General features: G+C 41.7%; 3 protein-coding genes across 3 annotated transcripts in view; 2 read left to right on the plus strand and 1 right to left on the minus strand.

Moving 5' to 3' along the window:
- igf2r (insulin-like growth factor 2 receptor) overlaps nt 1-3517 on the plus strand; it is a 39088-nt gene extending 35571 nt beyond the window's left edge. Inside the window, exon 48 of the mRNA XM_061241966.1 lies at nt 603-3517. Within this exon, the coding sequence (XP_061097950.1) occupies nt 603-1019 (417 nt within the window). The 3' untranslated portion in view covers nt 1020-3517. The remainder of the gene's footprint in view (nt 1-602) is intronic.
- A 1195-nt stretch (nt 3518-4712) lies between these two features.
- On the plus strand, nt 4713-11068 carry slc22a2 (solute carrier family 22 member 2). The gene is made up of 11 exons (XM_061241480.1): nt 4713-5169; nt 5548-5651; nt 5925-6079; nt 6299-6467; nt 7914-8028; nt 8461-8561; nt 8721-8935; nt 9043-9151; nt 9545-9657; nt 10057-10156; nt 10409-11068. Exons 1-11 carry the CDS (start codon nt 4765-4767, stop codon nt 10494-10496), a joined length of 1674 nt encoding a protein of 557 aa, XP_061097464.1. The 5' UTR covers nt 4713-4764; the 3' UTR covers nt 10497-11068.
- LOC133128156 (plasminogen-like) lies at nt 11065-25820 on the minus strand. The gene is made up of 19 exons (XM_061241479.1): nt 25671-25820; nt 23908-24043; nt 23445-23551; nt 22293-22407; nt 21924-22063; nt 21135-21255; nt 20429-20547; nt 19877-20039; nt 19507-19631; nt 19003-19159; nt 18253-18443; nt 17835-17983; nt 17311-17404; nt 16970-17084; nt 16242-16316; nt 15537-15677; nt 14994-15100; nt 12588-12733; nt 11065-11793 (listed from the first exon to the last, which is right to left on the minus strand). Exons 1-19 carry the CDS (start codon nt 25744-25746, stop codon nt 11629-11631), a joined length of 2442 nt encoding a protein of 813 aa, XP_061097463.1. The 5' UTR covers nt 25747-25820; the 3' UTR covers nt 11065-11628.
- Nucleotides 25821-26065: the final 245 nt, after the last annotated feature.

Consider the following 26065-nt stretch of genomic DNA (forward strand, 5'->3'; position numbering starts at 1 on the left):
AGAGCTCTTGTTCCATTCTGTGCCCCTGATGATGTCAGACTTCAGGAACTCGCGCGAGAAACCGAGTAATGGGCTTACAGTTTAATATCACCAGCAATGCCTGATTTAAAACTATACCAAGCTGTTAGATTTTAGCCACGCGTGCGTGAATGAAATTCAGTGGTAACCTCCACTTGCCAGAATGCAGTAAATATTAATGAATATCGCAACACAGACAAGTCATCAGAATAGTGTGAAATCCCTGCTTAGGCGAAAGATAAAATTGATCTCTGAGGGGAGAGAGTGGAATAGTTGTGTATCCTGCTGAAAAAATAAATAAAGAAAGAAATAAAACAAGCCAGGTTTTGAAACAGCTGGTAGGTGCTTGACCAGTTCAGACCAGCTCCATACTCAATATGGTTTGACCAGCTCAAGCTATGTTTTGAAAGTGCAGGTAGCTGGTAACTTCAAGCGGGTCATAGTTGGCTTTTACACCAAGGTGGGAAAAAAAAGCCCTGTTATTGTGGTTCAGCTGGGGAGCATGTTCCCCAAGGAAGCAAGGGCTAGGAGTTCTCCAGCACCGTTCTCCATTTGGCGCTCACCCTGGCCCTCTCCCCCCGCAGGTGAACATGGAGGAGGAGGGCGGCAAGGAGGAGATGGAGTGGCTGATGGAGGAGATGGAGCCGCCCGACTCCGCGTCCTCCTCGCGCTTCAGGAGGAAGGAGGCGCAGGAGAACGGACACATAACCACCAAGCCCGTGAGCGCGGCGGTCCTGAGCTCCTTCCCGCTGGACGAGCAGGACAGCGAGGACGAGGTGCTGTCCGTGCCCGGCGTGCGCGTTCAGACCGCCCGGCCCGGCCCTCAACGCCCCCGCGGGGCCCTGCTGGAAGAGGAGAGCGACGAGGACCTGGTGGGGCTCCTGGAGGAGGGAGCCAGGCGGGGCCGGCCCAAGGGCAAGGCCCGGGCCCACAGGAAACGGCCTGAGCCCTCCAACAGGGCCTTCCACGACGACAGCGACGAGGACCTACTGAGGGTGTGAGGGCTCCTGGGGGCCCGCCCCAAATACCCCCCCCCCCCCGTGACTGAATGCCTCCCCAGTGATGCGCAACCGCTTCAATTCTTTAAAAAGGGAAATAAAACTGTCTATTTGTTGTTTACAGTTTTAAAGAACGGATTTGTTTTTGTCGCCCAAAAAGATCTTCTTTTTTTTTTTTATATTCACTCCATTTATGTGTCAAAAAATATTTATGCATATTGATTTTTTTCTTTTTTTTTATTCCCTTCCCCTTCAAAAACAAAAGGAAATCTTAATCTATTTTGAGGGGTTTTTCCACCAAGGTACTTTCCCAGGATGCTTCTCTTTTGGTTCAAGGGCCCTTAATCTGCACTTTTGTTACAAATAACACCATAAAGGGCCTCTAGGTTGAAGAAAATAAACATTTCTAGGGCTGATGGGCTGAAAAGCATGATATATACAGCATGAGTCCCTTGAGATAGTCACAGTATCCCAAGAGTTGTTTTGGGTCCCTGAATCAACTTCATTATACCACAAAGTATACATTATATATATTATATATATATATATATATATATATATATAAAATGACGTGTATATATATTGTTATTTGGACCATGTGTTTTCAGCGACTGAGTTTCAGAGCCTGTGAGTAAGGCTTTCAGCATTAGGGTGGGGATACTTCCTCATGAAATAGTCTGCAAGTGTGACTGTAAACATCTTTTTGCGGCAAATGAATAATCTCAATTTGAAATCATTTGATTACTAGGCATCTTAACTGCACACTGGCGTGTGCTTGTGGCTATTAATGCGTGCTCAGTTTTATTCAGAAGTATTCATAATAATCTCGATAAAACCGCGTTCACCAGTGGCAGAAGATAAGGTAAAAGGAGCAATGAATTGGGAAATACAGTGCTTGCTGAAGTATTCAAAACCAAGCAGAGGAATGTTTAGAATTGGTAGAAAAGTTAGTTTGTTCCCGCCTTTAGAAGTCGGTCCTCTCTCATTGGTCACCTGTTTTTGGACATCCTCAAAATGTAGGCACTTGATGATTATACAGGGTAAAAATATTAATCAAAAGTGTTTTCACAAAGAGCTGTGTTGCTTATTGCAAAAGGTAAAAAATAACAGTGCACTGTTCACATTAGGTTTTCCGCTATGGATGTGAAAATATCAAGATAAATTACACCCACCCACTTTGTTCAAGAAAACACTTTTGGATCACACGGATTATTCCATTATCAATATTTTCAGGTCGCTCATTATGAAATTAATGACTGCTTAAACGCAACAAGTTACCTTGTTGTGTGTTGAAAGTACAGTGTCCTGGATTACATAAAATTATACTTAATTCCAGGCTACAAAACTTGGTTGGTATTCTCTTTTATTGCTTTAGCCTACCACAAACAGCTGGTGCAGTTGTTTGGTATTCCACCGTATGCTGCAAATGCTTTCAGTGTTGCTGCTGTTGCCACAAAGACCAGCTCTAGTATTCCTCAGAAGAGGGAAGGTTTTCTGTGGCGATTAGAGCTCCCAATTTTGCCAAAACAAGCCAGTGAAGTCCTTGGAAACGGACAGTTACCTGCGTAAATGTTCTGTGCTCTTAAAGCTGGTCAAAGAGGTGTTTTTACACTTGAGTTCTACTCACTGGCATTGCAGGTCTATCCCGAGGCTTTAAGTGCTCATAACAATCGCTGTTTAAGGATTTCCTGGCAAATGTGTTTGTTTTTTATGTTTGTAATGTAAATAAACATGTTTGCACAAGTAAAATATATTGGTGAGAGGCGGCACGTGAGGATAGCCTAGTATAGCGGTTTTGACACTGCACATTACATAACAGGATAATACACCTTGTTCCTTGCCCTACACAAAGTTGTACTGTGTGACCCCTGCAAGTGTCACGTTATGGCCTTTTCCGGGAAATGATGCCTGCTGTTAAAATGTGTCGAGAGGTTATTTATTCATGTCACCTTGTCACAACGGCAGCTTTCTCCAGAGTTGAGCTTTGAGTACCATCCCTCAGTTCGGCCGTTTTGGAATGTAGCACTTCCCACTGAGAAATCGGCCCGTACACTTCAGCATTTCAGACTGTGCCATCACCGGGGAGAGAGACCACATCGCTGCGATGATTATTAGTTGATTAGATTGATTATAGCAGCTGGCACACACATTTTATTTCCTTGCGGGAAGCGCCTCATCTGGAGGAGGCACCCTTCTGCCCCCCCCTCCGGAGTAGTTGTTGACCGAACTCCTGCCACTGGCCTCTGTCTACCCCTGCTGTGTGTGCCTAAGTGCTTTGGTTTGGCACAGCCTACTTGGTACTGAGAATGAGCTCCGTAACCCCCCTTTAGTTGTATTTTTCTTTACTGATTTGGGGGTTCTGGATGTTAACTTAATTATTTTTGTTTATTTTATTTTATTTTTCTTTTCAAATGAACATTACTGCTTTTTCTATTTAAAATATTGATGTTAAGATAATGTATTGCATTGTTTAAATAAATAAAAATATCAGGCTTGCCACATATGTGTCTTTGTTTTTGGTTTTTGGTTTTTCTCACTTCTGACATTTGACTGACTGACCTACAGGTGCAGGTAAGATTGCTTTGTTTAAATAAATAAAAATGTCAGGCTTGCCACATGCCTTTTTCTTCTTTCTTTTTTTGCTTGTTTTTCTCACTTCTGACATTTAACTGACTGACCTCCAGGTGTAAGTAAGCTTGCAGGCACAACAGGAATAGTTTTGGCTGCATCTTTGATTTAGTCAATTAAGGGCTGGTTTCACACAGATTAAGCTGCGTTTTGGAATAAACTGAGTCTTGTATTGAATAAAAAAATGTATTTAGCCTGCAACTACAACTTTATTCGATATTTATTAGACTTATATTAAACCAACCGATCTGGTACCAGACATCATTGCAAGCAGTCATTTAGATCACATTTCTTCCCAATTAATGTTTAGTCTGAACAACAAATGAACCTTTGACATAGGATTAGATTACTCTCGTTCTTTTCACATTTTCTCAAGACTAATCACTGTACATGCATATTATACAAGCAGTATGTTGTAGGAACCCCCCAAATACACCAAAAAACGAAGGTATCTGAGAGGCAAAGGAAACGTTGTCTTCCCAACAGGGTGAATTAAATGTTTGCTTGTTTATCTGACTCCAAAAGATAGTTTAACTGCTCTTCTGTTCTAACAGTTCAACAAAAGGAACTGCAAAATTTGCCGAGTAGTGTGGCTCTATATTATTGCTATCTATCTGTCGAGATGTCAACAATTATGCATCTTACGGCGGCACTAGTGTACAGGCGAGTGACTACAGGGTTAAGGTATCCTATGTCTGTTAGGACTAGGACTAGTTAAGATGCCTAGTAATCAAATGATTTCAAATTGAGATTATTCATGTGCCGCAAAAAGATGTTTACAGTCACTTGCAGACTATTTAATGAGGAAGTATCCCCATCTTAATGCTGAAAGCCTTACTCACAGGCTCTACTTAGCCATCAGTCAAAGCCAGATAGGACATGACAAATCCACTGAAGCTCATGCTTTCCAGTCGAGGCACCTGCTTATGTAACCTTCTGAAACTCGAAACCATGTCTATTAAAGAGTAACATGGCAGGCCTACGTATTTGGTTTGCTGATTAAAGCAAATGGGGGTGGAGGTCAATCTCTTATTTTGGACTTTTGATCCAGCCGGCCCTGGTAAAAACCTCTGGGGCAGCGTCCGTGCAGCCATCAGTTGCTCTCCGGACCACTGCAGACATGACCACCTTTGATGACGTTCTGGAGGAGGCAGGGAAGTTTGGGAGATGTCAGAAGCGGATCTTCCTGCTGATGAGCCTGGTGTCCATGCCCTGGGCTGGGGTGTACGTGGGCATCGTGTTCCAAGGCTTCACCCCGGAGCACTGGTGCCGGGACGCAGGAGCAGCGCAGCTGAGGGAGAGTTGTGGTTGGGGTCTCCAGGACACCCGCCGGTACACCGCGCCCCTGGTCAACACCTCGGCCGGCATGGTCCACAGCCAGTGCAAACGGTACGATGTGGACTGGAACGCCACTAGCCTAACTTGTGAGGAACCCCTGGCCAACTTCACGGCAGGCACACCCATGACTGCCTGCAAGGATGGCTGGGAGTATGACTACGAGGGAAGGGTGTCATTTGCGACTGAGGTGAGTACTTCCATGCTGGTGTAAAGATTTGCATGGATAGCCTTCCCAATGAATGTTTTCCGGTTCTGTGTATTGGAAGAGCTATCCAACCATTCTCAACTCAACAACTCAAACAACTATGGGAATGTCATTCGTTAAACAGTTTGAGTTTGTAGAATATGTGCAATAAATATTTCCAGTTCCCATAAAATTGAAAAAAAAAAAAAAATTTATAAAAGAAAAAAGTATTGTTCGATATAATGAGATTTTCTTTTTTTGGGTGTCTTTCAAAATTATTCTTTTTGACATTTCAAAGATTGAATGTAGATAGTATCAGGTGTTGTGCTTATGCTGTCGAGAGAGTTGAGAACCCACTGATGAAGTCCCTGTGGATTTCAGTTTGACCTGGTCTGTTCGGACGCTTGGCTGGTGGACATGTATCAAGCTACCATCAACATTGGCTTCCTGGTGGGCAGCATTGCCATCGGATACCTGGCTGACAGGTATTGCACTGAGAGCATCCAGGTGGAGATGGGTCTTTGTGGAGGATTCCTTCACACTTATGACAAATACCCCTAGAACCCACTTAATTAAGTCGAAAAAATAACTCCAATGTGTCATTTTGGAGGGAAATTTACTCAGCTCTTATTGGAGAGCTGCCTATTCATAAACAGTATGATGTGCCTTGCTAATCAATTTCTAAACTGAAAATATAGTGATTATATATAATATGACAACATACATTTGTTGCTTTTTTCCTTCTTTTTCTTGTTAAGATTTGGTCGAAAAATGAGCTTCTTGATGTCCAACCTTTGGAACGGAGTAGCGGGAATTCTCGTGGCCATTTCTCCAAGCTACAACATGCTGCTTGTTTTTAGGACATTGTATGGCTTTGGAGTCAAGGGAGGCTGGATTGCTGGCTATGTTCTGAGTAAGAACATACTTTCTATGTGACCAAACATTACTGACTGAAACCAGTGAGCCACTCCATTTAGCAAGAAAACATACTTGGAACTTCAGCCAATTTAAAATAAATGTCACATCTGTACTAAAATTATGGCATTGCTTTGACATTGTGCATAATTTCTGATCTCGGACGCCATTGCAATGTTGAGTAACTTATCCCCGCCTCCAATCTCTTCTCCATCAGTCACAGAGATTGTGGGCGTTGAGTACAGACGCACAGTTGGAGTCCTCTACCAGATGTTCTTCAGCGTTGGCATCCTCGTCCTGCCCCTGATCGGCTACTTTGTTACTAACTGGCGTTGGTTTAACGTGGCAATAACTTTACCCTACTTATGTTTCCTGGTCTACTATTGGTAAGATATTTTGTGGAGATTTGTACACACCACTGGGACTTTTCCATTACCACAACTTATACCACGGCACTGGAAAAATAACCGACCGCCTAGGGCAAATACGACATTATGATTGGCCGAGACGTGTCACGTGCATTCTTTTTGTATAACTTTGCTAACGAGAACAGATCGAATAGGTGTGCAGAATTTTTACACAGTAAAAATTTCCAACAAATATCAATGCGCACAACATACACTACTACGAAACTAGTCCGGTATGTTACTCCAGGCTATATTGCAATGAGTCAGGCAATTGAAACCACAAGGTAGTGCCGCAACCGTATACGGAATGCCCCAAGATGCTAAAATATATTCAATACACATATATTCTCTGTAAACTACATAAAGCGTGAAGTCTGTAATAATTTGACAGCTGTGCTGTACAACTCAACGAAATATTGAGGTCTTTCAGGCGCATGCCACTGAAGTCTTGGAATACTGCATCAAATTTCTAGAAATTGCTTGGTATTATTTTGCGAGCTAACATTAGCTAATTGTCTAAAGTTTTTTAAAGTATTTTCTTGCGGCGACAGTGAGCTAGTGAGCTTTTCTTCTGCGATTATGCTTTTAGTTGCAGCAGGCAATTTTAGGCTGCATGAAGATTTTTTTGTCAGCAACAAAGATTATTTTTTCTCCCGTTTCCCATTGCGTTTCAATGAATACCTTTGTTTCTAAACTAAAAATAAATTGTCCATTAATTCATTACTTTGGCAAGTTAGCCGTGGTATAAGCGGAATAATACCCTTTGAAGAACTAATACCCAGTTGCGAGGAAATAATTGGCCTTCAGGGTGGTAAACGGCCCTCCGTTTCGCGTCGTGCTGTAGTACCGCCTCATAACTATTAACTCATAACTAACTATAATTATTTCCTCATGACTGACACGTTCATAAGGTATTATCCCTTAGGTTTCACATGATTACGTTGCACAAGTAAGCAATTAAAGATGGAGGTTGAGATGGATGATGGAGTAGTACCAAGAGATGTTGGACCATTAGGTTCTCCTAGTCAAACAAGCTGTATTGTTGGTGATGATAATTGCTTTTTCAGTAGTGTGTGGTACACAAAAAAATAAGACGCCTAACTCCTAATTGCTCCTGATGTGCCTTGCATGGCAACCAATCGGTGTTGGTGTTTGAGTGTGTGTGTGAATGGGTGAATGAGAAGCATCAGTTGTACAGCACTCTGGATAAAGGCGCTATATGAATACCAACCATTTACATGATCAACATTTCTGATATCAATATTCAGTACACTATTCTCATAAATACAGCACCCTACATAATGAAACATCTCCTTGAAATGGAACAGATTTTCTAATATTTACATACAGTATTTGTGCTAAACCAGCATCTGATGATGATGATGATGATGATGATAATGTTGTTTTATGTGAAATTACCTACAGGTTCATACCAGAGTCTCCAAGATGGCTCCTCTCCCAGAACAAATCAGCCAAAGCAGTGGAAATTACGGAGGCAATAGCCAAAGAGAATGGGAAAACACTCTCCAAGATCATTGAGGTAGAGCACCTGAGAACTGCAAAAAGAAAATTTCTGTGGAACGGTTTTAAAAGCATTGAGAGTTGTGAGCTGTGTATTCATTTTTAATGACTAGCAACTGGTTTGTAGGCTACTGAACAATAGTTTATATAAATTCCCATTTTTGGCATTTTCTGCCAATTTTATCCAGAACATTTACTAATCCAATATCCATTCATACAGCTGGACATTAATTAAATTAATTTAGGTTAAGCACCGTTGCTCAACGGTGCAATGGCAGGCCTGCAGTCGGAAATCTAAGATATGATCTCTTAGTTGTAAGATCAGTTTGATACAGTAAATGTTGTACTATTCTCCCACCCCAGAGCCTAGTATCCTAGCAACCCGTGAGAGCTAAAATATTACCTGAATTGAGGACTGATTCAGTAGCCTTATTGGCCTGTTGATTTGCAGACTCTCAAAGAAGACGTTGTAGAGTCCTCGACAGCCTCGTTCCTCGATTTGGTCAGAACACCGAAAATGAGAAAGCACACATTCATCCTCATGTTCAACTGGTAAGCCATGTTTCTGTAGATTACAGGGTTTGAAGTACAGTTCATCACTCTGTTTTCACACATGCCCACAATTGATTTTTATGTCAGGCCCTTCGCTTCATGTAATCCATTTCACCCTGCTCGTAGGACTCTCGTCATCTCAGACCTCTTTCTCTCCAGGTTCACCAGCGCTGTGGTCTACCAGGGCCTCATCATGCGACTTGGAATTCTGGGAGGTAACGTCTACATCGACTTCCTCATCTCTGGATTAGTGGAGTTTCCCGCTGCCTTCCTCATCCTCTTCACCATCGAGCGAGTTGGGCGCCGAATCCCTTTTGCCTCAGCCAACATCGTGTCCGGGCTAGCTTGCTTGATCACCGCTTTTATACCAGAGAGTATGTTGTTTCGTCCTCTGCTTTTTTTTTACTGAACATTTTCTTAAATTAATTGATTTTATTAGATTTGAGATTGTTGCATAAATGTACTTTTATTTCTTTTAAAGGTATGTTCTGGTTTAAAACAGCAGTGGCGTGCGTGGGTCGCCTGGGTATTACCATGGCCTTTGAAATGGTGGTGTTTGTGAACACTGAGTTATACCCAACGTTTGTACGGTAAGTGCAAGCGGATCATCAGGTGAAAATAATATTTTATTTATGTTACAAAAATTAGAGGGATTTCTGCCTGACGATTAAATGGTAAATGGTTGGCATTTATATAGTGCCTTTGTCCAAAGTGCTGTACAATCCATGCTTTTTACTCACCCATTCATACACACACTCACGACGATTGGCTGCCTGCTCATCAGGAGCATTTGGAAGTTAGGTGTCTTGCTCGGGGACACTTCGACACACCCAGGGCAGAATCGAACCGGCAACCCTCCGACTGCCAGACGACTGCACTTACCTCCTGAGCCAATGTCAATTACTCGTACTATGCCCCATATGCTTGGGGATGTGAGTCTGTTTTGTTTCCCTCACACGTTCTTCATGCTGCTTCACCTGCAGAAACCTAGGTGTGTCTGTGTGCTCCACGCTGTGCGACATTGGAGGCATCGTTGCGCCTTTCCTCCTCTACAGACTGGCCGTCATCTGGCTGGAGCTGCCGCTCATTATTTTTGGTAAGGAATTGCGACAGCTGTGCACTTTCTGTCTTACTATTTACACTGTCAAATATGTGGATGCTAGGTGCATCATCTTTCAAATATACGTTGGCCTTATTCTACCCTAGATCTGTAGTGTAGAGCTCCCGACTACATAAAACTCGTAAACATGAATGTTTCTGAGTGTGTGGATGGATAAAATCTATACTTCAGTAGTTTGAGGGTTTAACTTTGAGAAATAAATGAGTTATTTAAAGTTAGGAAAGTTTGACATTCCATATTTAGACCAAATTGAAGAGTTGTGTTTAGAGGCTATGGTTCCAGTTCACTTATAGTAGATACTTGTATATTCTGTATGCTGTATGAAATCCTGAATGCAATGCACTTGGAGTAATTTTTTGTTTGTGTCTTAATCAGGTGTGATTGCACTTATTGCTGGGGGATTAGTCCTATTGTTGCCAGAGACCAAGGGAGTACCACTGCCTGAGACAATCGATGATATTGAATTCCCTGACAGGTAAGGCTTTCTTCTGAAAAAATCTCTTTGGAAACGCATATTACATACATATTTCAAAAGGAAAGCACAGAGAATTTATTTTGTGTGGAGTGTATACACATAAAACAGATTTTTGCTTATTGGTCTGTCAATATGAAGTCACATGAAGTTACAATGAACTGGCATTGGAAATTATTATTTTTAAGATAGATATGGACTGCAAATGCTCATCCTTCTTCAAATGCCTGAATTGGTTCCTGTTTGTTGCCTTAGGAACAAAGAAAGCCCCCTGAAAAATCAACAGCTGATGAATCTGTTGCCCTCAGATGTGACAACCAATAAGGACGCCACAACTGTGTGATTTAGTAATTATATTCCACTAGTAATCGAGAGCAAAACTTGCTTTTATAAAATATACTGTATAATATCTTTTATATATATATTATTGTAAAATTTTATATAATAGGACCTAAACTGAAGTTTTACTATCTGTTATTATTATTCGTAGTAGTAGTAGTAGTAGTAGTAGTAATAGTTTTTCAGCCTGTGACCAAAATGAAGGAACACTTCATATTTAAAATACTTTTCTCTATTTATTTTTTCATGTGTTTCAAGAGTTTTTTGTTTCAAGGACAAGATTTTAAACTTTGTAATAATTTATACTGTTCATACTTATTGTATTTGTAAATGAAAGAATAATAATGAACTATAAAGATGGTATGTGAGTGAATGGTGTGTCTGCCCTGTGATTGAGTGGCCCATCCAAGGTGTATTCCTGCCCAATGCATGCTTCAGCACCCCCCAGCACCCTGACCAGGAATAAGTGGGTTGGATAATGGATGGATGGATATAAACATGGTATAGGATAATTATGTAAGCTGTCTTTCATATATAAAGCCTGAAGCTGGAAAAATAAATATCCCACACCCTCAACTTTGTGTTGTCTTTAGCTCAATAGACATACACACATGTATACTTGGTCAGTCCTGGTATACACACTCATTGATCACTTTATTAGGTAGACCTGTGCAGCAGCTTGTTAATGCAAATATTTAATCCGCCAATTATGTGGCAGCAAACGACTGCATAAGAGAATGGAGACGTTAATGTGATTCTTCAGCTTGCGCTGAATTGATTAGTGCAAAATTGATAGCGTATACAAGTTGGTTTTGCGAGTTTCGATGAAATTTATACCCTTTTGCAGTATTTTGAAGCCAGGCTTTGAACTCCATCTCCCTCTTGTTGTCAGTCATTAGTACAAAAATACAACACAAAGAAAAGAAACCATTTTTTTCCCCAACATTAACCCAACAGTGTTGGATCAATTATTTCATTTTATTCACCAGCTTGAATAGATTCAACCTAGAGCTTGTATGGTATTGCAGCATGCAGCTCAATGAAGCAGCCTCCAAGGCTTTTCAAATGTATTTATCATTTCTTTTATAACCATTATAATATTGTATTCAAAAACGACTGATATGAGAATGACAGGGTTATGAATTATTCTTGATCTCTTCTGCTATCCAGTCCACGAATTTTGAGACTCTAGTGTACACCCCCGGCTTCATGGGGTTGCCGCAGCCCAGACCCCATGATGTCACTCCCTGTAAGATGAAGGTGTTATCCGAATGGCAGACCAGGGGACCACCGCTGTCACCCTGCAGGAGAAAGCATTACCAGCCATCAGTCGCTGCATCGCTAATGCTAAAGCCTACAAGTGATGAGGACAAACATGGCAATGAGGACAAACATGGCACTGAAGACAGAAAAAGTCTGTCTTCAGTGTTTTAGTCTTGTGCTGAGGCTTATATTTCTTTTTTTAGTAGAAATGAGCTTCACGTTACTGATTGCTTGATAAGTGAAATTTTCTTAGCATATTGGCAAATCCTGAAATTTATCTCACCTCACTGGCAATGTTTTAGCCAAAAAAAATCATAGAAATAAGATTTTAAGTCCAAATATAAGACTAGAATATTTAAGACCGATTTTGGGGTTCCGCAGGGAACGGGTATGCAATAGGAAGCATCAATAATAAGGATTAAACACTGCTCCTCGATCGTTAAAGCATTTCTCTATTTTCCCAAATAGCCTTCAACCTTGACGCAACTGGTTTTCAATAGAGGATTGCTTTTTTACATTCAGTTCCAGGTGTAGCTGGAACTTTATTTCACTGTCTATGCTCAAAGCCAAGAGCGAGTCAGCACTGATCTGAAACAGAAAGTGCACGCACACACAAAATCTCAGTCAGGCACCGAACTGAAACATCGGCTCCATGTTCATATGGGAGAATATGCAGTACAGTGTGCAGACTCTTTCGTTCTACTTGAGTCAGCAACTATCACCATCATGCTACTGCTATGATAGTTGGTGAAAAACAACTATGCAGTGAAACAAATGGACAGTGAGTTTGGACATGTCACTGTAGATGTGTCGCTGTAGTGACCGCGCCCACCTGGCAGCTGTCAGTGCCTCCCTCGATGTACCCCGCGCACATCTCGTGGTCCCTCACTCGTCCAGAGAGGTACGCAGGGCGGTTGCACACTTTGTTTTCGATGACAGGGAGACCGGACTGCTTCAGCACGCCCTCCCCACCAGTGCCTGGGCACAAACCACACATGCTTCTGGATGACAGTGTACTATAACGGGTACGGAAATAGCCAAATAACCGAAAGGTTCGATACCAAAGCTACATTACATTACATTACAGTCATTTAGCAGACTCTATTATCCAAAGCCCAGTTCAATAAAGTGCAAATCAAAACCAGGGACAAGGGCGTTGAAGAAGGAAAGTAAAGTTCCCAGAGTGATCACATACAGTTAGGTCCGGAAATATTTGGACAGTGACACAATTTTCATAATTTTGGCCCTGTACGCTACCACAATGGATTTGAAATTACATAATCGAGATTCAATTGAAGTGCAGACTTTCAGCTTTAATTTGAGGGTATTTAGATCAAAATTGAAGGAAGGGTTTAGGAATTGCAACAATTTTCATACATAGTTCCCTCATTTCAAGGGACCTAAAGTAATTGGACAAATTAATATAATCATAAATAAAATGTTCATTCTTAATACTTTGTTGAGAATCCTTTGCAGGCGATGACTGCCTGAAGTCTGGAACCCATGGACATCACCAAACGTTGGGTTTCCTCCTTTGTGATGCTTTGCCAGGCCTTGACTGCAGCTGTCTTCAGTTGTTGTTTGTTTGCAGGTCTTTCTGCCTGAAGTTTTGTCTTAAGCAAGTGGAATGCATGCTCAATCGGATTGAGATCAGGTGATTGACTCGGCCATTGTAGAATATTCCACTTCTTTACCTTGAAAAACTCCTGGGTTGCTTTCGCAGTATGTTTCGGGTCATTGTCCATCTGTACTGTGAAGCGCCGTCCAATCAACTTTGCTGAATTTGGCTGAATGTGAGCAGACAGAATGTTCCTATAGACTTCAGAATTCATGCGGCTGCTTCCGTCTTCTGTCATATCATCAATAAACACTAGTGACCCAGTGCCATTGGAAGCCATGCATGCCCATGCCATCACACTGCCTCCACCATGTTTTACAGATGATGTGGTGTGCTTCGGATCATGAGCCGTTCCAAGCCTTCTCCATACTTTTCTCTTCCCATCATTCTGGTACAGGTTGATCTTAGTTTCATCTGTCCAAAGAATGCTGTTCCAGAACTGGGCTGGCTTTTTTAGATGTGTTCTGGCAAACTCTAATCTGGCCTTTCTATTCTTGTGGCTTATGAATGGTTTGCACCTTGTGGTGAACCCTCTGTATTTGCTCTCGTGAAGTCTTCTCTTTATGGTAGACTTGGATAATGATACGCCTACTTCCTGGAGAGTCTTCTTCACTTCACTAGATGTTGTGAAAGGGTTCTTCTTTACCATGGAAAGGATCCTGCGATCATCAACCGCTGTTGTCTTCTGTGGACGTACGTTCCTTTTTTCTCAGAATGTACCAAACTGTTGATTTGGCCACTCCTGATGTTTCTGCTATCTCTCTGATGGATTTTTTCTTTTTTCGCAGCCTACAGATGGCCTGTGTCACTTGCATTGAGAGCTCCTTTGACCGCATGTTGTGGATTCACAGCAACAGCTTCCAAATGAAAATGCCACACCTGAAATCAACTCCAGACCTTTTACCTGCTTAATTGATGATGAAATAACAAGGGAATAGCCCACACCTGCTCATGAAACAGCTTTTGAGTCAATTGTCCAATTACTTTAGGTCCCTTGAAATGAGGGGACTATGTATGAAAATTGCTGCAATTCCTAAACCCTTCCTCCAATTTTGTAAATTATGTAAATACCCTCAAATTAAAACTGAAAGTCTACTTCAATTGCATTTCGATTATTTCATTTCAAATCCATTGTGGTAGATTACAGGGCCAAAATTATGAAAATTGTGTCACTGTCCAAATATTTCCGGACCTAACTGTAGATACAACTTTAACCCTTGAAGATGACTTTCCAACTAGCATTCCATGGTTGGGCAGCTAGAATACCTGGAATACTAAAATAATTATACAAAAGTTTTTTTATTACTATAAATAAGTGCTATTATGACCTATGGCATACATATGGTACGCCTGGCTAATTATAGCAGTAAACAACTTAACCTGAATTGTTTTAGTATTTATCCAGCTGTGTTGATGCTTTGTAAAATAAATGTAAAAAGCTGTGCTAGTCACTGTGGGTAAGAGCACCTGCTGAGTGCCTGTGACGCAATATCTGATTAAAATCAGTCAAAACAAGTTCAGGCCGTTCTGCGCAAGTGGAATGATCATTCAAGGCTCATCACTTTTCTCTGGTGCGTCGGAATATGAGATTATAATGACAACAATATTTTATAACTTTACCTTGGGTTTCGCCCCACCCGGTCACGTGGCACTCAGCCATATTCGGCACAATGTAGTCCTTCTCAGGCAAGCAGGCAGGCATCACCATGTCATTTATGATGGCGGGGCTGACACAACGACAAAATGGCTGCTTTGACCACTTTCACACTGTATGTGTTCATTTCAATATGTACCACTTTTCCCCCACTGTAAATAAAGCAGTCCCTGCAAGCCAGTTTTTACTACAGTCAACAGCCATCATCCTGCTTAACGAGTGGTCAATAGTTACATATTTTTCTGTAATCTTCTTAGCAAATATTTTTATTTTGACCATGACTATGTGTATTGATCCTTATAGTATGTAGAGCTAAATGTTTCTGTATTGTATGTCCCATAATATCAGTTGTTTTTTTTATTAATACTGAATGCACAACCATTCCGCTAATAAAGTTTGACTTGACTTTACCTATTTGTTTAACAGTTGATGGTCATCTACTCAATTTCGGGGAGTACCAAAAACAAATGAGAAGAAACAATGATAAGGACTAAAACAGAAAAAGTTACCTGTCTAGTTTGAGCAGCGCAATATCTAATTTTCTGGGTTCCAGAATCAACTTTGTGACGTCTCGTACTTGCTTTGATGCCTCATCGGCTTTCTCTGTGTGTGTTCCAAGATACACCTTGTAGGCAGTTGGACGAGTTGATCTGCAAAAGAATTCCAAACAAGAGTAGCAGACAAGACAAGAGATAATGCAGTAGAGCAGGGATCATCAAGGCTCACCCTGAATCAAAATCCAGCCCTGGGTATCTCTTCTCTTGGGTGTTTAACTGAACAATTAGTGCTACTGATTGGCACCATTCACACCTGACTCCCAGGTAAAGGGAGGGTGTAAAACCAACAGTTGTTTGCCCTTGAGGACTGTGATTTAATGATCAGTGCATTATGTAAAACCTTACCATATACCCAACTGTATTTTGTAGGTGTATTTTACATACTGTCATATGTCAGTTTCATACTGGTCTTTTTCAGCCACTCTTTTTATATTCCAGTTTGAAACCACTTATTTAATTAATAAAAATTTTTGACATGGATTTGTAAAATTAAGATGAGCTGCAGATTAACTGCCCCTTCTAATTTAATTTATAATTTGCCACATTTTAACCTAATCTGGTTTGAGGAGTATTTTGGAAGAGTATTTGTGGTTATGGTAACAATATTTTGGTAGAGTGTTTGTGGTTATGGTAACAGGTATTCTCATTCTCACTCACTTCTCCAGGCAATGTGCAGCAGTCACCACCCACTGTGGCTTGATCAGTGTCCCTCCGCAGAAGTGCTGGTGGGAGCTGAAACACAAGGTATCCATGGTTATGTACCAATTTGTTTGTTCACATTAAAGTGCCAATCATATGATTTCTTCATATGAGCAAATAGCATATTTCAGACATATTCCCACTGGCATTTCTCTAGCAATGACCATTGATACCATTTGCTTAGTTGAATTTCTTTTCTATATATAAAAATTAGTGGAGGGCCCGCCCTGTATGGAAATGTATGCAATGGGAACTATGGAAACCAATGGAAGAAACTACGGTTGAGTGCAGAGATGTATAGTTTGCTTGGCAGGCACTTCCGGCAGTGACGCTGGAAGAGGAGGAGGATTTCGAGCACCGCTGTCTTTGATCGCAGTAACTTTAAAACAATGGATGAAAGTACATGTAATACAAGTGACTGGAAAAAGGAAACCTCTCCAACAATCAGAAGGAAAATGTGTGAGGAGGCTGCTTGTCACAGGGAACTATGGGAATTGAAGTGTAGAATAGGCCTGTTATGCCAATCACCATGGGTGGCTGCTAAATCCACCAAACCAACGAAATCGTAGATTGCCACTTCAATAACGACTTTATCCTCTAAGTGAGGTGACCAAGGACACAGCCCTATTTAAAAGTGTGGTCACAATGTCGCAGGGAGAGTTGCGTTGGGAGAGTGGTGTGTGTACTTTGTTCGGAGGCTGATTTGCCAGGGCCAGGAGTGGGGCTTGGATTCACATCCTCCAACGATTCGGCTATAGCACTTCCCAGGCTTCACCTTGGCCTGTCCGCACTTCAGACCGGCTGGTTGGTGAAACATGGGTAAGGATGAACAAACCAAAGCACAGTTACCAAACACAGCACCATTACCAAACAACAAAAATTCTAAAGAATCATGGAGATTCATGCGCTCCATGTGTCAGACTAGGTTCCTCAGACCGGACTCAGTCCAGGCTGATGAATTAGTACAACACTTAATGGGTCATTTATGTTCAATATTATTCATAAATGGGTCCAAACATGTCCATACAGCAATCTTGGATTTGGCAGTAGTCCCATTTTTTGGTGGGGTCCATCGTGTAGCACCATGGTCCGTTCACATCGCCGTCAGGGTTTCTGCATTGCTGATGAAGAATACAGACACAAACGACTCTGCCTGAATGACAAATTTCACCTTCACCTTCGCATGGGCCGCCATTTTGAAATGCAGTTGTCTGCATAAATTGACCAGTACAGTATGTTATATAAAAATATATATGATTGAAAGTGTGCAAATAATAACATCAACAGGTTTAGAATTCAAAATCTCAAGATTATATGAAAGAATCATTGCCGAAGTAACAAAGCCCATGATATTTCACAGTCAAACTAAAAGTATATACAAAAAAAAAGAAAATAAAGGGCCAAGTGGCTTCTCACAAGAAACTATTCATAAAAGAATCACAAGTATGACTACTTCTACAGAGGTTCTACTTGCGATTAAAAAAGGAAACCCCAGAGTCTCCTCCCTTCATGTTAAGAGTTTAGAGTGCAGAAGAGCCCTGCGGGACTCACGTTGGATTCCAGGCCCTTGTCTGGGTGCGATGTGGGGGTGAAGCTCCTGTGGGAATGGGGGGTCATGGCACTCCAAGCCTGGCAGGTCACACCCAGTGCAGTCATGGATGTGGGGCCTCTGTAATCAGCTCCGTTGCCAGTCTTGCAGTCTGAAAGGTTTTCTCCTGAGTTAGTACTGTAGACTGTCCCCATTAATCACGTAATGGTTTCACTTAAAATTTTGTAGGGAGCAAGACACAGTAGTTACTAATCAACACTGATGAATGTTTGAGTTAGAGTTTATCAGATCAGTGATAAAAATTGTATTTCTCCATGCACTAAATAGTGATATAAAATGAAAGTGTGTTTTACTGCTGTGGAAATTATATATTCTTTTAAATTATGTGGTTTCTGGGATGATCAAAGAGCATGAACCTGCCTTTGGCTTCAGGGGTTGTGGTGGCTTCTGTGGGTTTTGGGTCTGGCTTAGTGACGGTTTCGGTGTCAGGCTTGGGTTTGGTCGCACACTTGTCCACCTTGCAGTACTCCCATCGGACAGAGGGGTCAGTAGTGTAACACCATGGGGCAACGTCACCGTCTGGGTTCCTGCACAGATTCATCCTCAGGTCTCTGCACATCAGGGAAGAGGAAGAGGCACGTTAGCCTGTAAACGTCACTCCTCTACAAAAGATTTAAGCTATATAGTACCCAAGACCATGCTGTACCACTGATATTGGCTCAGCTACAGGGGGATTTCTAGGCAAGCTGTGGTGGCCCTGGCTGTATTCATGAAACAGCACGTCCCGGAGTGCCATATTGCATTTACATTTACATTTTAGTTATTTAGCAGATGCCTTTAATCCAAAGCGACTTCCAAGTGCTTAGGTTCTTCCACAAATTAAAATGTCAAATTCATAAATAGTGAAACACGCGTGAAGAGCTGTTCATTGCTTTCATAAAACGGTTACAACATATCGAAACAATTCATTGATGACAGAATATTATTTATTTCCGACTGGCGCTTGAAGTGATACTGATTATAAACAGGCTGTTTGAATAATTGTTACTGTATTCGTTTTACGATCACTTTAGAACATGGCCTCAGCCAATCAGCCATCCAGGACCAAAATAATCTGTTTTATAAGAAACGTTATGTGTGAAAGTAATGTATGCTTCATGTCGGTCTTACGCATCGGGGAAGGACTTTGGCAACTTGTCGTGTCTGTGTGGCAACATGGAGCTCCACGCTTGGCATTTCTTCCCACTGATGGTCTCAGTTGTGACCCCACGGTAAGACTGACCGTTGCCCTCGTAACAGTCCAACTGTGAACCGGTGCCTGGATCATCTGTGGAACAAACAGGAATTCATTACCTTTATCTAGAGCTGAAGTCTTGGCCTGAGCAATGTGAATAATAAAAGGCATTTATTTTTCCTCAAATTATATGGATGAAAATGTTTATTTATTTATTTGGTTGTTTGTATGTTTGCTTTATTTTATCTACCAGCTTCCACTGAAGAATAGTTAAGATAAATACTATTTTGGGAAAGCTCCCATTCTTCTATTGGTGGGGCAAAGCTGTGATGCCTATTCTGGAGCTCTGAACTGTGCTGAGTGGTGTCCATGAAGGAAAAGGCCTTGGCTGACTATGGTGGCAGTGAACTACCAGCCCTGTGCTCGTCAGGGAAGACTACCTGGGACAGGCTGATTTCCACAGGTCGGCACCTTGCAGTACTCCCATCGAGTGCCGGGGTCCGTCGTGTAGCACCAAGGCATTCTCTCATTGTCAGGATTTCTGCAGTAATTTGATTTAAGCCCCCTGGAAAAGAATATGTGTTACCATGGATACTGTAGAAAGCTGACTTACAGTTGATTAAACTAAGCAGGGGACAATCCCCCTGGAGCAAATTGAGGTTAAGGGCCTTGCTCAAGGGCTCAGCAGCAGTGCGGATCTTATTGTGGCTACACCGAGGACTGAACCACCAAACTTGCAGGTCCCAGTCACGTACCTTAACCTCGACAGGCCACCCCTGTATAAATAAATGCTCATGTGGCAGCACTCACTTGCACGGGTAGTTCTCTGGTGTCCTGGAATGCTTGTGTGGATCCTGAGAGGCCCAGACCTGGCAGGTCTTCCCCGATTCTGTCTCGGAGATGGTTCCCCTGTAGGCACTGCCATCCCCGGTGGCACAGGTCAGCTCCTCCATGATCGTGGGAGGTTCAGAGGCTAAAGGTCAGGGGTCAAAGAGTGAAGTGTCAGACGATTTGTACCATGGATATAACCGTGGATCGAACAGTCCATATTCTTAGCATTGAAAGTATGTGCTCCCCTCTGTTAAACCCGAAACATGCAGTGTTCTAAGCCTATAGCTGAAATACAAAACCGGAAAGGTCCTTTTATTCACCAAAGCAGAATGTTTATAGCAATGTAGATAGTGCAAAATATTTTACTTTATTACTTTGGTTTTAACCATGTCAGTATTTGTTAAAATGTAAAATACATTCAGAGCATTTTACGAAGATGATCTTCCAGGTAAGTGATGATCCCGTGCTTATAACCCGTGTGCTCCAGATCTCAAGCTTGCCGTCACGGGGGTGAACAGGGGCAGAACTCACTGCAGCGGGGGATTGAGCAGAAGTCCCAGCGCTTGGTGGGACTCGTGGTGAAACACCACGGCCTGGGCTCCCCATCCGGATTCCTGCAGAAGTTCTCCTCCAGGTATTTATCAGGGAGGCTAGAGAGAGTGAGAGAGAGAGAGAGAGAGAGGGAGAGAGAGGGAGTGAGGGAGTGAGAGAGGGGGTGAGGGAGAGTGAGAGAGTGAGAGAGAGTAAGAATGAGAGAGAGAGGGAGGGAGGGAGAGAGGGAGTGAGAGAGGGAGGGAGGGAGAGTGAGGGAGTGAGAGAGGGGGTGAGGGAGAGTAAGAGTGAGAGAGAGAGGGAGTGATGGAGGGAGGGAGAGAGACAGAGAGAGAGGGAGGGAGGGAGAGAGAGGGAGTGAGGGAGTGAGAGAGGGGGTGAGGGAGCGTGTGAGAGAGAGGGAGGGAGTGAGAGAGGTTGTGTATGTGTGAGAGAGAAAATATAAAAATAGAAATATAAAAAGTGATTAAAAACGCTGTTACTGAACTGATATAATTATTGATAAAACGGTTCTTCTCGATTTCCTTCCTCTATAAGTTTGTTGGACATTTTGTCTCAACTGTAATGTCTATGCCTAAAGTTCTCGTCCATTCACATTGCATTAAAAAAAAAAGAAAAACCTGAAAGTATTATTTTTGTAGACCACAGATCTACGTTACAGACTGGAAGAAGCCGTGACACTCACACTTGTGGGAGGTAGCCGTGGGTGTGTGGTTTCTGGGAGTCCCAGCGCTGGCAGGTGAAGCCGCTCTCTGTTTTGGAGACTTTGCCTCTGTAGTCCTCCCCACTGCACTGTATGCATTCCTCTGAGGAGCATTCAGAACCCGTTCAGCGGGGCACAGTTTCAAAAAACCCGTTAACAATCCCAGCTGCCAAGTCATTTATGCAAGTGTTGTCCCAGTTTAGAAGACTTGCAGCTGGGTAAGCTGTGGAGATCTCTGATTTTGCAAATCGTCCCAACTGCCATCAACAATTTTCACTCACTAATTCACATCTCTCCTGTCTAACCAGAGCTGGCCACTGGCATATACATTCTTTCAAAGCCGCAACCATTCGTAGGCCAGGGCCACACCAGTCAAGTTTAAATGGTGGGGCCACAACAACATTAATGTTTAGGGCAAACATCTGTATATAACCTGAACTGCCTGGTAGGGAGTTCCCTGGTGTAAAATCCAGCTGTGACCAGCTTGAAATACCAGCTACCAGCTGTTTCAAAACATGAGCTGGTCAAACCATTTTGAGGATAGAGCTGGACTAACTGGTCAACCAGCTACCAGCTGTCTCAAAACCTAGCTTGGGCTGTTTTTTTCAGCAGGGTTGTTATCAGATTTACAAAACGGTGGCAGGCCAACAGCTACACTGATAGATGACCACTAGCAAGCTGCTAGCAGGCACTGCATGTTTGCTAACTCTGTGTTAATTAGGCAGTTCCAGGATGTTTAACCGCTCTGCTGTTGGAGGGAAGTGGCCGTACCGTTGCAGTCAGGGATATCGCAGGATTCCCATCTCTTACTGCTGTTGGTTGTGTAACACCAGGGCCCAGAGGCGTCTCCGTCTGGGTTCCTGCAGAAGTTGGAGTCCAGGCCGGCTGCGGGAAACTTTTCCGGTGTCATGCTGCGAGCCGTGGTGAAAGAGGGAGAGGACAGTGACCGTTAAGGTTTTTACAATTAATACGTATTTATCTTACTATATTATAAACAATACATGCCAAAAGACTGCAGTGGGAGAGCGAGAGAGAGAGAGAGAGAAAGAGAGAGAGAGAGAGAGAGAGAGAGAGATTGGGGGGATAGAGAGAGAGAGAGAGATGCACTGAGGAAGATACATAAAAAAAAATAATGTATACTTGGGAACATGTGGGAAGGTTGCTGCCCATTTCTGGCATGTCTTCCCTGACTTTGTTCTGGATTTCGTCCCTCTGTAATCCGTTCCAGTGCCTTCCCTGCACGTTCTTATAAAATCTGAATGACAAAAACAGTAAGTATTGATACAGGAAGTTGAGGGGCCACAGTCAAATGCTGCTACATTTGCTCTCAACAGCAGATGGTCAGGAGGGTGTATCACAAAGCAGGATTACTGAGTTAGCTGGATAAATTCACTGAGTAAAACCAGAAACCCTTCCAAAACCGAAACACGGACTGAAGTAAAAACAGCTGTTCCGGGTTTTACTCTGAACTTCCATCCGTCTCACTCATTAATCCTGCTGTGTGATATATATCCCCCAGGTCAAGAAGTCTTTGACTCATTTTACAAACATGCTGTCATTTTGAGAGAAACATAAAAAAAAAAAAAAACCTTTGATTTTTTTCACTAATGTAAATGTTCAGTTGTTTATTTAATCTGTTTCACCTCTTCAGTTTGTTTACTGACATGTGCTGGACGTCAAACTGTCAATTTTAGGTAGGTTAAATATTATCCAGAACATTTAGCTTGTTAGATTCAACATTCATCCACAAAAACAATACCATTACATACCTGTTTTTGAAGTGAAATTAACATATATCCCTCGATTTATCTTTCCTTGTATTGCATTGTAATGCTTCTCTACCAAAGTTACACTATGTATATGCGTATATGAAGCCCTTGATTAAATTGATAAATTGGTATGAACATCTTCCTAGATGTGGTATAAATCCATCAGCCATATAGTATCATATCTCATTTATAGGGGAAATGTATTCTGGTGAATTTCTGCAGGTAAAATCACAATCCACTCGAATAAAGTTATGGTGTATGGTACATACAATCCTTATATACGATAGGATGGGATAAACTATAGTGAGTTCATTTTAACAACAGGCCTAAACAGGAAGTGAAATTCAAAGCAGTTTTTGACAGGACAAAGTCATGGGGTGGCCATATGCCCAGGGACTAGTGGAGTCTTTCTTATCTGTGATGAAACACAAAAGCACATATTTGCCTGTTACACAAGGCAAAGTACTCCATTGAACACACCGGGGTGTTTTGTACAGAGCCTGTCCATTTTGTGCCAACTCACCCTTCTTTTCATACAAGGCTGTGCCTCTCCTTCTCTTCAATGTGTCTGTTTGCGAGTTTTCTGGGATAATCACACATTCCTGATCCTTCTCAGAGTACATGAAAGACCTATGAATGAGCAAGCAAGCGGTCACTGAAAATAATATCTGCACAAATATTTACACCTCCCCTTTAGTTATTGATACGGCTGGCACATACCAGAGAATTCCAAATTCACATGATCGCCTAGCTTGGAAAACTTTCATGGGCCAGAGAAAATTATCCTAAGAATTCTCAGAGGGCTAAGAACTAAGAACTCAGCTGTTATAGTCAGAAACAGCACTTGGCTTTGACTAAAACATGACAATTTTAAGCGACACTTTGATGTGTATTTGAACATTCTTGCATACTGTACATAATAATTCCAGCCATGAACACACTAATCATGGTGCAACAGCAAAATACAGGTCAAATGTTTCACACACCTGCAAGTGAAAGTTGATTCCTTCTCACAATAAGTGGCACATTCAAGAACTGTGGCCTCAGTATGTTGTATTTTCTTTAACGAGAAGATCCATGCTCCTTCTATCTTGTTGTATTCATCCAATGCCCCTGCAAGCACTAGACACGCATGCACACATATACACAGTGGGTTATTCTCTGATTTGCTAAGAAATCTAATAGGCCAGTAATTCTTGAACTACGGGTCAGTACCCAAAATGGGGTTGTGGGGGTGTATGAGGTATGTTCTGGAGTCTGAAGTCCACTAGGCCATGCTAGTATGTGCATTTGACAGGTCCTTGAAAGGTACTAAATTATCTATTTGGGTCCCAAAATTAAAAAGTCTAAGAACCAGTGCAGTACAAGGCACCCAAAAGGGCATCCACTGTCAAATTAGCTTGTGGTAAAATTTTACAGTATATGTTCCTTCTCTAGCAAAATACTTTGCACCCATTTGTGTCTTAATAATAGAAAAGAAACTAAAGAAAAATCATGGTCTTCAGGTCTGTTTACCCAGTTTCTCCCCCCACCCACCCTCTCAAAACTCCTTTAAATCTATATCCATGGCTGCTTGTGCAATTGCATACGTTAAGGCTTGGCTGCCAGTGCCCTTGTTCCAGTTTAATCCCCAAAAATGTTGCCTCATAGCAGTGCTGCATGGAACACCACGCTATTGTCAACAAGGCAAGGGTTGCGTGGGTCATTGCTCCAATGCAGTGCATATGTCGGAGTACACACGGTTTAATGTGATCTTTCAAATAGTCAACTCATTTCAACTTTTCTCAAAACAAAACAAAACCCAGTTGGACATAAATTATACTATGAGGAGAGCACTCATAGTATAATTTACACATATTTGTAGCATATATTTATCACTCCAAAAGAGGGCTGTTCAGGAGTCAGAAAAGCAGTCCATGCATACTCCATACACTTTCTGGTCTTGAATATAATCATCCGACCATTAACAAAATTATTGATATAGTTGGCACATACTGGATGCTCATTTTAAACTTCTCATGTCATTATCAAACGAATGGTGATAGATTATGTTTGTTTTCTTTTCTATAAAATAAAATGCAGTGCTGAAGTGTTTTCATAATGTCAGCATAAAATGTTACATTTATTGAACAAATTTCCAGACTAAATGAAGGGGAGTCTCCATTCAAGATTCACAATTTTTTTCAATTTTTTTATTTTGCTATTATTGTTGATTGACACAAAAATAACGGTCAAAGGATATGCAGGAAAATGAGTAAATGTGCCCGGAATAATAACTAACATTCTGGAATATTCTTTTTTAGGTTGGTAATTACATACCCGAGTGAGTTTGCTCCCTGTCTCCACACAAATTAATACATTGATTCAGAATTTAAGGACACATCCTTAGTAATGGAAAGCAACCTTCTGAAGCACTTCGCATTTTGATTATATCAGTTGGGTTACAAAGAGAGAGCTGTCATTGAAACAAGAATAGTCAACACTATTCGACAAATCAATATAAAAATGAGAAATACAAACAAAATTATATTATAATTATAATTTGGCAATTCTTTCACATGTAATTAATGCACATCATATAATGGAGAATGCAATACACATATTGCATAATCAAAGGATAAACATTAAAAAAGAAAGCCATCTTAATGAACAAATTGTCCACAGTGGGTTCAATTGTCATTAGTGCCTTCAAGCCCACTTTGATCAGTGTCAGTGTAATTCAATTTTTTACAGGCCAAAGTGTACTCACCAGCAGATAGGAGGTTGCAGAGTAGGAGACTTATGTAGAGTTTCATGATGTGCCACTGGCAGGCAGGGCAGAGCATACAGCCTTCCTGTACTGTGTTATGTGCTTTTGTTAGTCAAGACAGTCAGGCAAATAATGAGATGGACACCAGTCATCAGTCAATCATTGTCCTAACAAGGACAGAGAGCAGAGGTCAAACTTGGTTTTATAAATGCCCACTGATCCCCCCCAAAAAAGTTCATTTTAGATCCATCACGTATGGTATCTTATCTGTAAGCTGATTGGTGGAGTTTATCACTGTTATACCATGAACACAAATTAAAATCCACAGGAGTGTGTACATATGTGCCCCCCCCCCCCCAACACACACACACACACACACATAGCTGAACTTAATT

The sequence above is a fragment of the Conger conger genome, chromosome 5, assembly GCF_963514075.1.
Source record: "Conger conger chromosome 5, fConCon1.1, whole genome shotgun sequence".
In the NCBI taxonomy this organism is placed as follows: Eukaryota; Metazoa; Chordata; class Actinopteri; order Anguilliformes; family Congridae; genus Conger; species Conger conger.